Below are 15,486 nucleotides of genomic sequence, written 5' to 3' on the forward strand. Positions count from 1 at the left end.
CTCCCTACCCCAAGCCCTGGAAAAGGAAGCAGCCATGCCAGAGCAGGGAAGACACTTGAGCCTACAGGTAACTGGTTAAGAGACAGGAAGCTAAAGTCTTCTGCCAGGTTCAATGCTGTTAAACATATTCATGAACAATATGAAAATGTGACAAGCAACAAGGTGAGAAAGCCAGTAGAAGATAAAGAATTATTCATTCAGAGACAACCATGAAGGACTGCAGATATGCAGATATGCGATATGCAATAAAACAACATATGAAATACAAGATAAAGTAAAACAGGTTAAAAAAAAAAATCCCAATTTTCAGTACAGTTACAGGAAACAGCAAACCATTATACTCAGGAATGAATCCTGAGAATTTCCACGTAGCCCTTAGCTCAGTAATGGCCAAAAAACCATACAGAACGTTCTGAATTTTTGGGAAAGAAATAAAAAATAAAACTCACTTTTCAGCCTTCATTTTTTGTGCAATGGTTTTTTATATTTCTTGGGAACAAATAAAACAGATTCCTTAGGAAAAAGATACCATACCTCTGATCCTTCTGCATTAAAATGATCCAGTGCTTGTTTCCTCAATTCCCCTTTTATTGATCCATCAAGTCTCTAAAGAGATTGAATACTATAGTTAAAAAATAATTCTTATACTATCTTCAAAATCAGAGCAACTTGAATTCTCAACTGCCAAAACTGTTATGTGAAGGAAAAAAAAGTAATGCAACACTTCACATAATTTTTTAATTCATCTGTTTCACTTCAAAATACTGGTTAGCATATAGCAATTGCCAGTCTTTCTAGAAAAAGAACACATTTTCTTGTATCTTTTCTTAAGCGAAGTGGTGCAGATCACATAATCACAAACCAGCTGATATTGGAAGGGACCTCTGGCTATGGTCTTGTCTAACCCCACTACTCAGGCAGCAATAGCTAAAGCAGGTTGCCCAAGGTCATGCCCAGGTGGCTTTTGAATGTCACAGAGGATGGAGATTCCATAACCTCTGGACAACTTGTTCCAGTGCTCTGTCACCCTCAGAGTAAAGAAAAGATTTTTGTTTTGTTTTGGGTTTTTTTGTTTGTTTGTTTTTGGGTTTTTTTTTGTTTTATATTCAAGATCAAAGCTTCTTGGCTACTACCAAGCTTTTCGGCTACTATCAAGCTTCTTACCTGAAAGGGAAACTGACGATACTTCAGATATTCTGCTAGGATGTCCAGCATTCTCACCATCTGTGAGAAAATCAGAACTCTGTTGCCACGTTCTCGCAGACGAATCAGTAGCTTGTCAAGAAGGATTAGTTTCCCACTGCTACGTATTAAATGCTACAAAAACCAAGAAACACACATTACAAAATAAATTTATCTCAACACTAATACACACTGCAGTTGGTTAGACATTCATTTGAGGTTTGTTTTTCTTTCTATTGCTGTGGAAGGAAAAAGAAAAAAAGGTAAATTCTGACATTCTTTAAGAATTTTATAGTTTAAAATGTGCATATAGTCTCCTAGACCTAAAAAAACCCCAAACCCCCACCAAATTCAGGTGACCATAAGACAACACTGCTATATAAATTTACTAGCATGCAGCGTTAACTGAACATGAAAGTTTACTCTGTGTTTAGCTGATTCTAACTGAAATCAACAGCATTACTAACTCACACATTTTTAAAGGAAATGCATCGTTCAGTTTCCTCTCTTCAAATCACATCTTAATATCTCATCAAAACATGAAGTAAATATATGGGCTTAAAAATTTAAGCAGTTATGAGGTGGGCACAAATTCTTTTCTGCCAAATAAAAAATAAAATTTGGTAACCAATAAAATATAAGACTGAGAAAAAACTATCTTAGTACTACTATCTCTTCACTTCCAATCTTTTGAAAAGAAATAGGTACTGCTGCTTAATCTTTGTAAGTATTTTTAAACAAAGCCCATCAATCAAGTTTCTCAGGCAATATAAAGTGAAAGGAATCTCATTTGTGGTGCCTAACATTGTAACCCACCTAAAGCCTGTGAAGCCTTCTCAGCTCCATTGGGAGTAACTAGAAGAGAAACTCCAGCAAATGTGAAACTTAATGTTGAAAATGTTAGGCCTCTTTAGGTGAAGACACTTGGGATAGAATTTTGGGGAGCGCTAAGTTTTCAGTTAGGTGCTTTTATTCTTTAAGCCAGAAAGGAGGAGAATATTTGTCACTGCACAAACTAGTAGCTTTGGAAAGGTATTTAAATGATCAACTTGAAAGCTTACAGGAAAAAATCATCTTTAGAAACATTTATGTTGGTATAAACTGCACCACCACCAACAGTCATCTTATCTGTTGCTGTGCTTCTCAGCAGTTTTGGTACAAATATTAGTTGACCTTAAAAAAACCAAAACAAAACAAACAACAGACCACCTTTAGTAGTGATAACTGTTTTCAGCTTTGGATGCTTGTTACTTTCATTTCCTTTCACTTTGGTTGTTTGCAGGCATACAAAGAACAGTATCTGATTATTAAAAAAAGACTTAAAAGCATTCTGCAGATCATTTTCTCCTACCACGTAGATTGCTGGTGTATCACTACCAGTCACATGCTTTTCCACTCTGTATTGAGTTTGCATGGCAAGGCTGGGGGGGGGGGGGGGGGGGGTGGAACCCGCGCTACAGGGGTGGCTTCTGTGAGAAGCTGCTGGAAGCTTCCTCTATGTCTGACAGACCCAATGCCATCCAGCTACAAGACAGACCCACCACTGGCCAAGGCCGAGCCCACCAGCAATGCAAAGTTGTTGCGGAACAGAAATGGCAGCTGGAGAGAGGAATGAGAACATGCAAGAGAAACAACTCTGCAGACACCCAGGTCAGTGAAGAAGGAGGGGGAGGAGGTGCTCCAGGCGCCAGAGCGGAGATTCCACTGCAATCCATGGTGAAGACCATGGTGAGGCAGGCTGTCCCCCTGCAGCCCATGGAGGTCCACGGTGGAGCAGATATTCACCTGCAGCCCGGGGAGGACCCCACACCAGAGCAGGTGGGTTCCCAAAGGAGGCTGTGACCCCGTGGGAAGCCCACGCTGGAGCAGGCTCCTGGCAGGACCTGTGGCCCATGGAAAGAGACAAGCCCACGCTGGGGCAGGTTTGCTGGCAGGCCCTGTGACCCTGCGAGGGACCCACACTGGAGCAGTTCATGAAGAACTGCAGCCCATGGGAAGGACTCACATTAGTGAAGTTCCTGGAGAAGTGTCTCCCATGGGAGGGACCCCACACTGGAGGAGAGGAAGAGTAAGGAGTCCTCCCCCTGAAGAGGAAGGAGCAGCAGAGACAATGTGTGATGAACTGACACCAACCCCCATTCCCCATCCCCTTGTGCTGCTGTAGGGCAGGAGGTAGAGAAATTGGGAGTAAGCTGTGCCCGGGAAGAAGGGAGCGGTGGGGGAAGGTGTTTTAAGATTTGAGTTTATTTCTCATTACCCTACTCTGATTTGTTTGTCAATAAATCAAGTTAAATTTTCCCTAAGTCGAGTCTGTTTTGCCCATGATGGTAATTGGTGAGTGATCTCTCCCTGTCCTTATCTGGACCCATGAGCCTTCTGTTATATTCTCTCTCCCCGGCCCAGCTGAGGAGGGGGAGTGATAGAGTGGCTTTGGTGGGCACCTGGCATCCAGCCAGGGTCAACCCACCACCACACATTCACATTACATTTACCTGCTTAGCTGCTTTATTTGACTTGAGTTTAAAACAGATCTCACGTTTATTTTGTGTGAAAATACACAGCCTGTTTCAAGCCATTTCCTTTTTACTTTGATTGTAATTAAATTTGGGGATATTTTATTTAGTCAATTATCTGTCAATTATTCAGTTCCACTTAAGAAACAAAAACCAATTCACTGACTTTTAAAACCCAGGATGCACATTTTCCAGAGAACTTGTTTTTTCTTAATATACTTCAGTAAGAATTAATAAACTGCCAGAGGACTATAAAATTGTGTGAATATTACAGATGTAAAATAGAACTTTTTTTTTCCCTTAATTAAAAAGTGACATTACCTGTAAGGCCTCCTGCTTATTATAGAATTCATTGTCATCTGGTGGTTTAATGAGGTAGCAATGGTTACAACACTTCTTGAGTTCCATCATGATGTTCAAAAAGCCTGAGGTACTGCCTTTTGAACCTTTACTGAGGGCTTTGTAATTCCTGGTTAAAATCCACCTATAACATAAGATGTACAATGTAAGTAATTTCTAACCGTATGTGGAAGCAAGAGAGATGTTTATATTTTGAGTGCTTACAAGCTAAAGAAAAAAAGCAGCTCCCAAAAGAATGTACAAACATGCCAAATAAAAGAAGCTACATGAATAGACGTTAGACCAGTGTAATTCTTGAGCCCTTGCTTGCTAGAATTTTACTGTTGTGAAACCCTAGAAGTCTCGAGTTCAAATTACATTATAAATATCTATTATACTGCAGTAACTTTCATGTGGACATATCACTAAACCAGCACAATTTTAAAAGTGTTGCTATTTACTTATAATACTGCTTCTGCAATGCACTCATTTCCATCCTCAGAATTTGTTCAACTTTAGCAGGTAAAGACTTTTCTACATCTTTTTTAACTCTTCTCAGCAGAAATGGTTCAAGTTCTTTGTGAAGACTTGCATAACCATACTCTCTCCCTTTGCCATGTTCCTCTTCAAAATCCTCCCAGGAGGAAAACCTTCAACATAATAAAGAATAAGCACAAAATAATAACATACTGTGAATGACTGAAGATGCAAAATTCAAGACGAGAACACAAACATAGAACGTGTATAAATATACCACAAGAGCACACACACATTTCAATTTCTTTCCCACTCCCTTCTGTTTAACTTATCCAGTTTCTGAATTTTCATCTCACATGAAATTCCAAATACTTTGCCTGTAAATAGAAGAATGGAATTTTTCCAAACACATTTACAGAATGAAAACTACTGAATTTTAACTTCTCCAGTGGAGACCCAATATTTTTCTTTTTCTGCAAGGATACTCACTGAGATGGTTGATAGGACAAGAGGAAATGGCCTCAAGTTGAGGCAAGGGAGATTTAGGTTAGATATTAGGAAAAATTTTTTACTGAGAGGGTTGTCACACATCAGAATGGGCTGCCCAGGGAAGTGGTTGAGTCACCATCCCTGGAGGTATTCAAAAAGCAAGTCGACGGGGTACTTCAGGACATAGTTTAGTGGGCATGGTTGATGGTTGGACTCGATGATCTTGGAGGTCTTTTCCAACCTAAATGATTCTATGATTCTATGGTTCCAGAAATTCTGTTATTACATTTATCAAGAGCAGCATGAAAAAACAGCTGCATGGCTGGAGGGTGTGCAAAAGAACAAGAGGCTACCTAATGTATGTTTTGCAGCTTGTATAGCTGAAGCGTAACTATCCTCTGTGCTAACAGACTAGGAGAATACACTTTATGATCAAATGAAGCATGGGTACTACACCATAGTGGCTTTCTAGTTAAGGTTCTGAAGAAGTCAGGACAATCCATAGCTCAAACTAAATGGAACTATGGTGCCTGGCATTTACAAGATGTCTGACAGGAACATATGCTCTCACACATGAGCTCTAACTTGTCTTAGGTATAAGCAGAGGTCAGTACAAAATAAGGTCAATACACTAAGCTTACTGTATGCAAACCGTATGGGAAAACCAGGAATCTGACTGAACTACAGGATGTTGGGCATCTTGGTACAAATTTATTTTCATTAATACAAATAACACAGAAAAGATTCTGTTCTATTTCCCTAGAGTAAATCTACAGTTTTCTTCTTAGCCAAAGAAGCCTTTTTTCCAGGTTCTGACCCATACATCAATCCATCATTTTTGTGGACTGCTAAAATGGAAAAAGGTGACAACTGCTACCAGTATTACTTATCAGGAGCAGCATGAAAAAAATATATGCATCTACTTTACACAGAATATTTAAGTGATCTTTCAGTACAATTCTCTACTTCTATTGATTCTCAAATCACTACACTACTTCACAGTAACAAATTTGACCAAAAAAACGTTAAGAAGAATCACATAAAACTCTTCCTTACTTTTCTGGCATGATGAAGTGCAACAAAGACCAAAGCTCTTTGAGGGAGTTTTGCAGAGGGGTTCCAGTAATAAGAAGACGATGGTTAGACTTAAAGTCTATTAAAGTCTTGTACAGAAGAGAGTCGTCATTTTTTAAACGATGAGCTTCATCAACTCCTATGAATGCCCAATTCAGACCACCAAGGAACGACTTAAAGAAGTGGGGGGGGGGGGAAATAGTATACAAATAAAAACATTGTGTAATTTTGCACATTGTATAATCAAGCAATAAACACTATCACTTCTTGGTTTATTTCAATAAAATATGGACAGCTATATCTTTTTAGTACTCATTATGGCTTTTACATTTGCAAGATTCAACGAAAGGCTGTGCAAGCATCCCAAGAAAGTACAAATTAAGTTTAAAAGGAAAAAAAAAAAAGCCCAAAGTCTGACCTATATTAATTTTTACATGACAAAAAAAAAACCCTATTGACCTCTTCTTCCCAGCATGTATAAACACATGAAGTAAAAATGTTCTGCTTCTTGACTATCTATAAATTTCCACATACTGTTAGAAGAATTAACAATAACTCAGCGTGCTACCAGTAGGAATACAGTATTAATACATGTACACATACTACAACAAAGAAAAACTACATGGGATTTCAGAGTTCTGTATCACATTTGGGGCTAGGGATTGGGTTCTTTTTCAGTTCCTTGACAGTAGTTTGCAAACAAGTAGAGCTCTTTTAAGATGCAAAGAGACTATTACAGTAATGAGAATCCCAAGCAAACTGGACAAAAAGAAGTGTTACCCACTTAACGAAATGCAAAAAGGCTGAAAGCCTCACCACACTTACAGAAAATCTAGAAGTGCTTAAAAAAACCAAACAAAAAACCAAACCAACACACACACACGAACCCCCAAAACCCAAACCACATACTGTCATACTTCCAAAACAAAAGCTGTCACACTCTCCATAAATTTAATGGGCCAAAACCCAAATACATGCAAGTCTAAAGAGAGTTCTACACCAGAAAAATTATTTTTATCTCGCTGAAGAAGTGTGATTACCTTATCCTTCAGCAAAATTTCATATGTTGTTAGAAGTATGTTAAATTTTAATCGTTTGGTCTGTGGATGCATCCATTCATGAGTTCTTATCTATAAAAAGAATCAAGAGAAAAAAAGGTCTTGTTGACTGGGGTAAATTTAAGTACTGCAGCAATGTAAATGTTTAAATGACATACAATAATATGATCACAAAACAAAAGCAAAACATATTAACATACACAAGACTCAACTTCAAACCTGTCTAAGCACTCCAAAAATATTTTGTTTAAAGTCTGAAGAGACTTTAAAAAAAGAATTTCTACAACACATTTTTTACTTTAATGGATACGATTACTAACATTCAGAAAACACATTAATAAAACAAACCAACAACTTTTCAGGAAATAAATTAAAATCATGACTGGCTTGCCTACATATTTATTTTCACTGTATCCACCTAAATAATCATATTGCAGAAGATAATTTGTTCTCAAATGCAAGAATAAATTTTTAATCCTATTCACTATTAAGCAGGAAGGAAATCTTTCCCACACATTTATATCATATCAAAATCGAAGCTTTCAATTTGCATCTTAAACACATAGTGTTCTAGTATTTGCTCATTCCTAACCAAAATATAGGACATTAGCAGAGGATAGGAATATGAACTGAGTCTTATTTATCTACAAGCCTTTCCAATGATAAAGAGAAATACTCACCATATTTCTGCTAGTTATATCTCCTAAGTAAACTACAGCATTCATCTGAGGAGCCCAAGTTTGAATCTCTCTTTGCCAAGATGTCAAGGTAGAAAGTGGCACAACCAGCAAGAAAGGCCCATACAATTGATGTTCATGAAACAGGTAGTTCAGAAAAGAAATTGTTTGTATTGTTTTACCCAGACCCATTTCATCTGCCAGAATACAGCTATTCCCTCTAAAAAAAAACCACAAAAAAACCAAAAAAACAAACCAACAACAACAACAAAAATTTAGGGGTGGTATAGAGAAGGGGAGGGATTGGACAAGAAGAAATTATTATCTTTTGAGCACAAAAAACATTCATACAAGTTTTCAAGGTTTTGCAACTATACATCTTGAAGAAGTTTATTTCCTTTTTCCATAAAAGGAATTTCCAGCTCCTCCCCACCACTTAATACTTTAATTAAATTAATAAAGTTCACAAAAATTTTGCAACTATTCCTCATAGTGTTATACTTTGAAAATTAGACCTATGTTGACATTTCAGAAGAGTTTGCTTTGGGTTTTCTGATTTTACTGTTTTAGGTTTGTTTGCTTTTTAAAAATATGACTTAACCCCACAGGAACTTAAAAGTAAAGCAACAACAGAGCTTAGCTGTTTTTGAGAACAGCCGTGGAATAAGTTTTGGTACTACTTAGAATAAAACGACTCCCCTCAGACCTCTACTTTGAGCTTACTGTATGAAACCCTCCACCTTCAAAAAAAATACAGAAAAATCAATTTCAAAGTTTTACAAATGCTTACAGTTAACAAACAGAAACACTCATTTCAGAGTACACTTACTTGCACCATGAGTGAGCAAGCCAATTCAATCCATTTAACTGATAATCTCTTAATTCTAAACTTTCATGTCCTCCAATGTAAGATGGTTGCTTCTTTAGTGCAACAAACCTTGGCCTCTGTTTCAGAACCTGTCAAAAGCAAATTGATCATCAGTTCTACTACCAACTGAAGTTACCAAAATGCCTTCCTATACAAAAAAATAGTAATAGGGATCTACTGCATCACCAAGTCTAATTTTCATCCATTGACAAAAACTAGGCTATATAAAAACACCAAGCAATTTGCAAGTTGAAATTGTTTTGATTGCTAATCTAAATTTCAAAATGGGAGTGACATTAACTCACCTAATGTTTACTTTTAAAATAACCTTCAAAACTAAACAAGCCCAAAAAGCTACTATTAGTAGTGTTATTTTCCACATGTATTACTATATATCGTTATATATATATAATGTTCTGAACAACCTTCAAAAATATTTCATAATATGTATATCTTATCTCTGGATTCATAGAAGATTTTCACATTTTTACAGTCACAACTGATGTGGTGGCTTGAACCAGGCTGGCAGCTAAGTTGCCACCCAGTTGCTTACTCACTCCCCACCCTAGCAGGACAAGGGAGTCAATTGAAAGGGCAAAAGTGAGAAAAACTTGTAGGTCAAAATAAAGAGTTTACTGGGTGAAGGAATAAAACCCCACCAAACAAACAAAAAACCCACAGCCAAAAAAAACCCCCACAAGTGACAAAGGGAGTCACACATTAACTCACCAGCAGACTGATGACCAGCAAGTCTCCAAGCAACAGTCACCTTCAAATGCCCTGCTCATCCCACCCAGTTTCATTGCTCAGCATAACATTAAATGGCATGGAATACCTCTTTTGTCAGTTGGGGTCAGCTGTACTGGCTGTGCTCCCTCCCAGCCCCTTGCCCATCCACAGCCTGCTCATGGTGGGGAGTGCACAGCAAGAAACAGAGAAGGCCTTGACACTGTGCAAGCACCATTCAACAACAGCCAAAACACTAATGTCTTATAAACACTATTGAGGTCACAAATCTAACACACCAGCCATACAGGCTGCTATGAAGAAAACTAACTCCATCCCAGTCAGACCCAGTACAACGGATTATAAATCCACTGCAAATTACATACTCACCTTGCAGTCCTTAAATGGAGTGGTCTTGGATTGATTTCTGCTAAAGTACTCATCAATGCGTGCCTGAAACTTCTTGGCAATGAGAGCACCATCTTCCCAGCTACATTCTGAATAAGGCAGACCCTGCCATTTACAATAATAGTCTGGATAACCAGCCGCTGATTTCTGATTTGAATGAGCTGAAGAAATGCACCAGAGATATCTAATCAGCATTTTACTTATCTTATGAACACATTAATTTTAGGTAATAAGACAACATAAGCTAGCTTCATAGCACAGACAGTATGACAACTTTTTTCTTTACCTGAAGTTTTGGACTAAAAAGTTAGCAATACTGATATTCTCAATTTCTTAGCTACAAATGCAACATATAAGCAGTGAACATACAGAACTCTCAACACTGTTTTCTGTCCACAAGTTTGTAACATACCAATTATTCTTTCCACTATCTGATATTGTTTATGTAGATCATCTGTAAGCTCCTGCTGGCAGTTGTAATATTCCACATCTTCTGGAGAAGCATTTTTCAGCCTGTAATGGGAATTAATTTACAACACTTGTTATACTTTATAGTTCTAAAACTATGAAAATTTGGCAACTCTAAAGCTCTGAATGCAAGCATCACAGGAATGTTGCTTAGAGAGCTTCTTTGAAAGGACAACTTAGAAATTCCTACTATAAAATTGTTGCATCTGGCCTAGGTGGCTCATAATTAATGACTGAGAATGCTTACCAAGAGACACAACTACTACAGCTACAGGTGGTACTAGTCATGCAGTTAATTCAGAATACCTATTCTCAACAATAAATAGTGTACTTCACAGGGTATTTTCATGGAACAGTATTCAGGGTGGCTCACTCTGTAAGAATCCATCTTATGATTAAGTTGCTAATAATCCCATTAGTATTCATTGATTATATTAAACATACTAATAAAACTGAACACCAAAAAGATGACTTCAAAATGTATGGATTTCTTCAGGTTTTTGTTCTCAGGCTTGAGCCTGAGGTTTGAGCCAAGAAAACTGAATTCTTCAAAGTAATCTGAAATGGCTAATATATGAAGAAAACATTAATCTCTGCAGCGATTCTAGAAGAACTCTGATCAAAGTGTAACAACAAAATTAGTAAAAGGTACAATTTAACACACACACACACTAAAACCAGGTTCAGAAGATCATCTCACAGCAACATGTTAAGAAGACTTCAACTTTTAAGGTTTTTGTCTTCCTGTTGCATAGACACTTGAAATTATGCCCTCAAGAAGAGGTAACAGGTCTCAGAAACACAAAAGAACATCTACCTTGTTATAAAATAAGTATTGTGGAAGGCTACATAAAAATATTCACCATCGTTTTGTTTCCTGATCCTTTTTCTTATAGTTGTCCAGTTTCTTCATTCCTTTAACATTTTGTTGCTTCAGTGTTTCCTCAGTTTCCCAAGTGTTATGGATGTGTGACCAACCTTTCCATTTAATAAGATACTGTACTTCTCCTGCCTCCTTTGACTTTTCAAACGCATCATTTGGGTCACCATCTGCCTCAACTGCATAGATGGTGGTTGCAGCACCTGTGGCTGTGAAACAAACCGCATCATAAGCCTTGTATGCATTATTGTAAGTTAACCAGTAATGCTTTTAGATGTGCATATATTTGACTAGTATCTACAGCTCTCATGTCTTTATTCTTATTTGAACAATTACAGCATAGATATGTTCACACATGCACAAGTAGTCAAAAGAATCAAAAAAGCAACAAAAACTTCTGTACCTAACATACAATAGCTTATCTTTCCCATGAGAATTTTCTTTGCATTCCTAGTTTTTAAAGTAATCACCAGGGAACACTCCATTAATGCTGCTTCTTGTCTTCTATTACTCTCATCCCTGAGTGTACAAAAGACATCTGACATTATGCTTGGTCAGCCTTGAGACATCAATGACCTACTAAGGATACTATAAATCTATTTCTTCCTAAACATGTTTTACTACTTTTTCTGCCTTTGTTATCTTACCTGGGAAAATTTTTAATTAAATACAGTCTGTATCACAGCTGAAGCATAATACAGCACGAAACAGGCTCTTTCAGTGAGGACAGACATGTAAGGAAATGAGCCTAGCAAGCTGCAGGGGCCACATAAAGCCACAGACAGTGGCAACAGCAAAAGACAGCACAAGCAGCAACATCATCTGGGCAGGAAGAATGTAAGAAGCTTTGACCACAGCAGTTAACACTATGCCTTGGAGCAGGATATGCAAGAATTTGGGACAGCATGGGAGACGAAAGTTGAGAGGAAGAATGAATCGAAGTTCTGACATGGGTCAGAAACTTTAGAGATTGGGTATGACTAATGGAGAAAGGTAGGTAACTCTGAAGTGCAAGAGGCCCAGGGTTTGGGGGGTTTTTTGGTGTTTGTTTGTTTTTATAATTAGAATCCTAATTTGCAAACTCAAAACGCATAAGCAGAACTGCTAGACAACGCATCCCATTATTGCTGGAAATATGGCATGCCTACCACTATTCACAAAATACTTTTAAGAGTTCACATGCAAGTGCACCACTGAATTTTTAGATGCATTTTGTGGTCATTCCACACATTGCACTGTATTGAGACAATCTGTACAGCAATAACTGAAATCATAACCTCAGTGGTTCAGCCTTGCAAACACCATCTTTCAGGGTTCAGATTACTAGTCAGTTCTCCTATCTAGTCCACTTTCTCCACTCCACTGTATATAATTTATACTGATCAAGTATCACTAAACTGTACAAACAGTGACATAACAATATGGTATGCATTCATGCAATATGGAGCTATCTTCCACTTAATTTTTATGTTCTACTTAGGTATGCAATTCTTCTACATTTTACTTTGCAACACTTAGAAGGGATTTTAAAAAGGAACATCGTTATGAGAGACAGAACAAGATGACTTTTTGGTAACTTTAAAATTATTGCTGTTTATAGACCTCACAGGTGACCTACAGCTGAGAACATCTGCTGAAGTTGCACCACAATGCACTCCAGGATCTTAAGAACATGGACAGAAAAAAACCCCAAAACAAACATACCTCCTTTTCGGCCAACTCGACTATCCATGAACTTCTCTATGGTTTCAAATTCATCTTCTTCAGTTTGTGGGACATCTTCTCCACAAACTTCCAGCAAATCATCAGAATCTGTCTTGGTTTCTTCAGCTTCTTTGTAACTAATGTTGACTGTTGCCTGGCGACGAGATCCTCTCTTATCATAATCATCATCATCCTCCTCTTCCTCTTCATCATCATCTGATGAATCAAGTTGCCTCTTTTTCAGTCCTGCACTCTTTTTCCCACTTTTTGGCTTAATTCTTGAAGACAGGACACAACAATGATGTTTCAACATGAACAACTATAAACCTTCTGTATTGCTTTCTGAATACATGTATTTCATCAATGCTCAGTTACTCCACTTTCAGTTACAGCAGATAGGAAAAGGTATTCACTAGAAAGCATTAGTATATTAACATCTCATGTAGCTTTAAATAAACTTCATTTTTCTTTAATAAGCATTAACGTTCTCATTTGCATATACAATGGTAGTAAATACTCAGCTGCTTATTGGAGATAGTACCAGAGTATCCAAATGCATGACTTACCTGCTTGGAGGTTTCCGGCTTTTGACCTTGTTTTTTGGCTCATAGTCAGATTCACTCTCTTCACAAGTGCTTTTCTCCCTATCTTCCTCTGATTCAGAATCGGAACCAGTTCCTGATACTGACCCTGATCCTGACATTTGCCAGTCTTCACTGTAAATATTGAATGACAAAAGAGTAATTTACATTGTTGTCGTTTGTTTTTTTTTTTTTTTTAAATCAGGTATTCATCCACAGGGTATCTGCTGTAATGTCAACATTCTTCAGAGAAATAAAAATCTCGTAACAGTTATTTCAGCTGATGAGACAGAAAATTGTCATCAATGAATAACAGAAAAGTAAAAATGCCCAACAGCTTCAAAGGGAGTTGGATTAAGTTTTCTGTTATCAAGAGGTAGATTTAAAATCCAAAATAAAACAAAAATCTGGATTTCTATATAAATTTCAGCATGAAGTAAGTCAATGTGACATCAAGAAAACAAAGCACTTAACAAGTCTAACTGGAAAGATACATATTTATCAGAATTTACATATGCTCAAATCATAAAGCCCTGTTATGTTATACTCTGAAGAGTCCCATATTGTCTAACGCCTATGGTCCCCATGGCCCATGTGAAAAACCAGCAACTTTGGCACAGGAATCAAAAAAACAGAGGCAGATCTGAGAAACACCCAGAAAAACTTGAATTGCAGTAACCTGTGAGTGGCACTGACTCCCAAAAGCTCACACTGAGCTCCTAAATCAGTGCTTCACAACCAGGCAAGATACTACGAGCAAGACACTTGTGACTGAGCAGCAGGACCTCCTTGCTCCTGCTTAACTGAGATCTTCTACTTTGCAACAGGAAAGATCTACCCACTGATGAACAGTATCTTGCTTCAAACTCTGACTTTATACAGGCAAATTTAAGATTAACAGCTTCATGAAAGAGAGGTGGTATACATTATTGAAATGTTGCTAAATCTTTATACTAACATCAGGTTTAGGTCTACTTGATCAAGGTGCCAGAGCAGTAGTAATGTTCATCAAAGCTGGAATATTACCAAGAAATCTCTTCCTTAAATTTCTAGTCAGGAAGCTTAGGAATCGGTGCTTTGATCCCTCTCTTCTTTCCTGTCTTCCAGGACATCGGGTCCTGGAGGAAATTACATTCCCATTGTTCCAGTCATCCAAGACAAATACATGTATGTGTCCATTGTACAGATGGCACATGGCCAATGGTACAGAATGTCTTATTAAAATACTTTTTCTGCAAATAGTTAAATAATAAAATAACAACATAAATCCATGACCTGTATTTATCTGTAAATATAAAAACCAGATACAAAGCACGATCTTCTAAGGCTTGATCATGTACCGAGTTATATTGAGATATCCTCCATCTGCACATCTGAATAAGTATGTCTGCAGTTGTTATCTGAAGAGCCGTAGGACAAAAACACTGGATACATGAAGTGATTTGGTTAAGGGTTCCTAAACTTAAATTTTTCCTATAACACAGTATGCTATTAGATGCAATCAAATTCTTAACTAACAAAAGACTGATTAACAGCTCACTGCTAGGAAAGTACCATTTTGCATAGTTAGTGCTTTTTTTTGTGAGCACCCCCCCCCCCCCCCCCTTTTTTTTGTAATTACCATTTTTTAAGATGTTATACTGGCAACCCTGAACATTGAGGTGAATCATGAACTGGAAGAAGAGGAATGATAGAACAGTTCAATTTCTACACACCATTCATAAAAAAAAAAAAAAAAAGAGGTCACTGCCTCTCACTGCTACAATAACAACATATAATCCTTTTCACAAACTCTTTGATCTATCATTTAGAATGTGCTTATTTTCATTTAACATTCTTTGCTAGTCAGTAAAGTTAATTACTATTAGAACTATAATAACTTTTAAACATGTCCGGAAGAAAAAAAAACAAAACAGAAAAAAATAAAAATAATTTGGCATTAACTAAGGGATTCTAAATTAAATTTGTTGTGAGACAACCTACTTAAGTAGTTTCCCATTTCTACAAGAATTTTCAGGGAGGGCCTTCAGCTCAAAAATAAA

The 15,486-nt window shown here is 37.3% G+C and overlaps 1 protein-coding gene across 1 annotated transcript in view; it reads right to left on the bottom strand.

The window, feature by feature from the left end:
• The window catches only part of CHD1 (chromodomain helicase DNA binding protein 1), a 56,719-nt gene that overhangs the window by 19,359 nt on the left and 21,874 nt on the right, over positions 1-15,486 (bottom strand). Inside the window, exons 6-18 of the mRNA XM_069775753.1 lie at positions 13,430-13,579; positions 12,864-13,141; positions 11,143-11,368; positions 10,224-10,324; positions 9,794-9,972; positions 8,639-8,766; positions 7,813-8,029; positions 7,115-7,204; positions 6,057-6,247; positions 4,496-4,684; positions 4,017-4,179; positions 1,165-1,317; positions 535-606 (exon numbers count right to left, since the gene is read on the bottom strand). Of these exons, the coding sequence (XP_069631854.1) occupies positions 535-606; positions 1,165-1,317; positions 4,017-4,179; positions 4,496-4,684; positions 6,057-6,247; positions 7,115-7,204; positions 7,813-8,029; positions 8,639-8,766; positions 9,794-9,972; positions 10,224-10,324; positions 11,143-11,368; positions 12,864-13,141; positions 13,430-13,579 (2,137 nt within the window). The remainder of the gene's footprint in view (positions 1-534; positions 607-1,164; positions 1,318-4,016; positions 4,180-4,495; positions 4,685-6,056; positions 6,248-7,114; positions 7,205-7,812; positions 8,030-8,638; positions 8,767-9,793; positions 9,973-10,223; positions 10,325-11,142; positions 11,369-12,863; positions 13,142-13,429; positions 13,580-15,486) is intronic.

Source organism: Haliaeetus albicilla, chromosome Z (assembly GCF_947461875.1).
Source record: "Haliaeetus albicilla chromosome Z, bHalAlb1.1, whole genome shotgun sequence".
NCBI classification, from domain to species: domain Eukaryota; kingdom Metazoa; phylum Chordata; class Aves; order Accipitriformes; family Accipitridae; genus Haliaeetus; species Haliaeetus albicilla.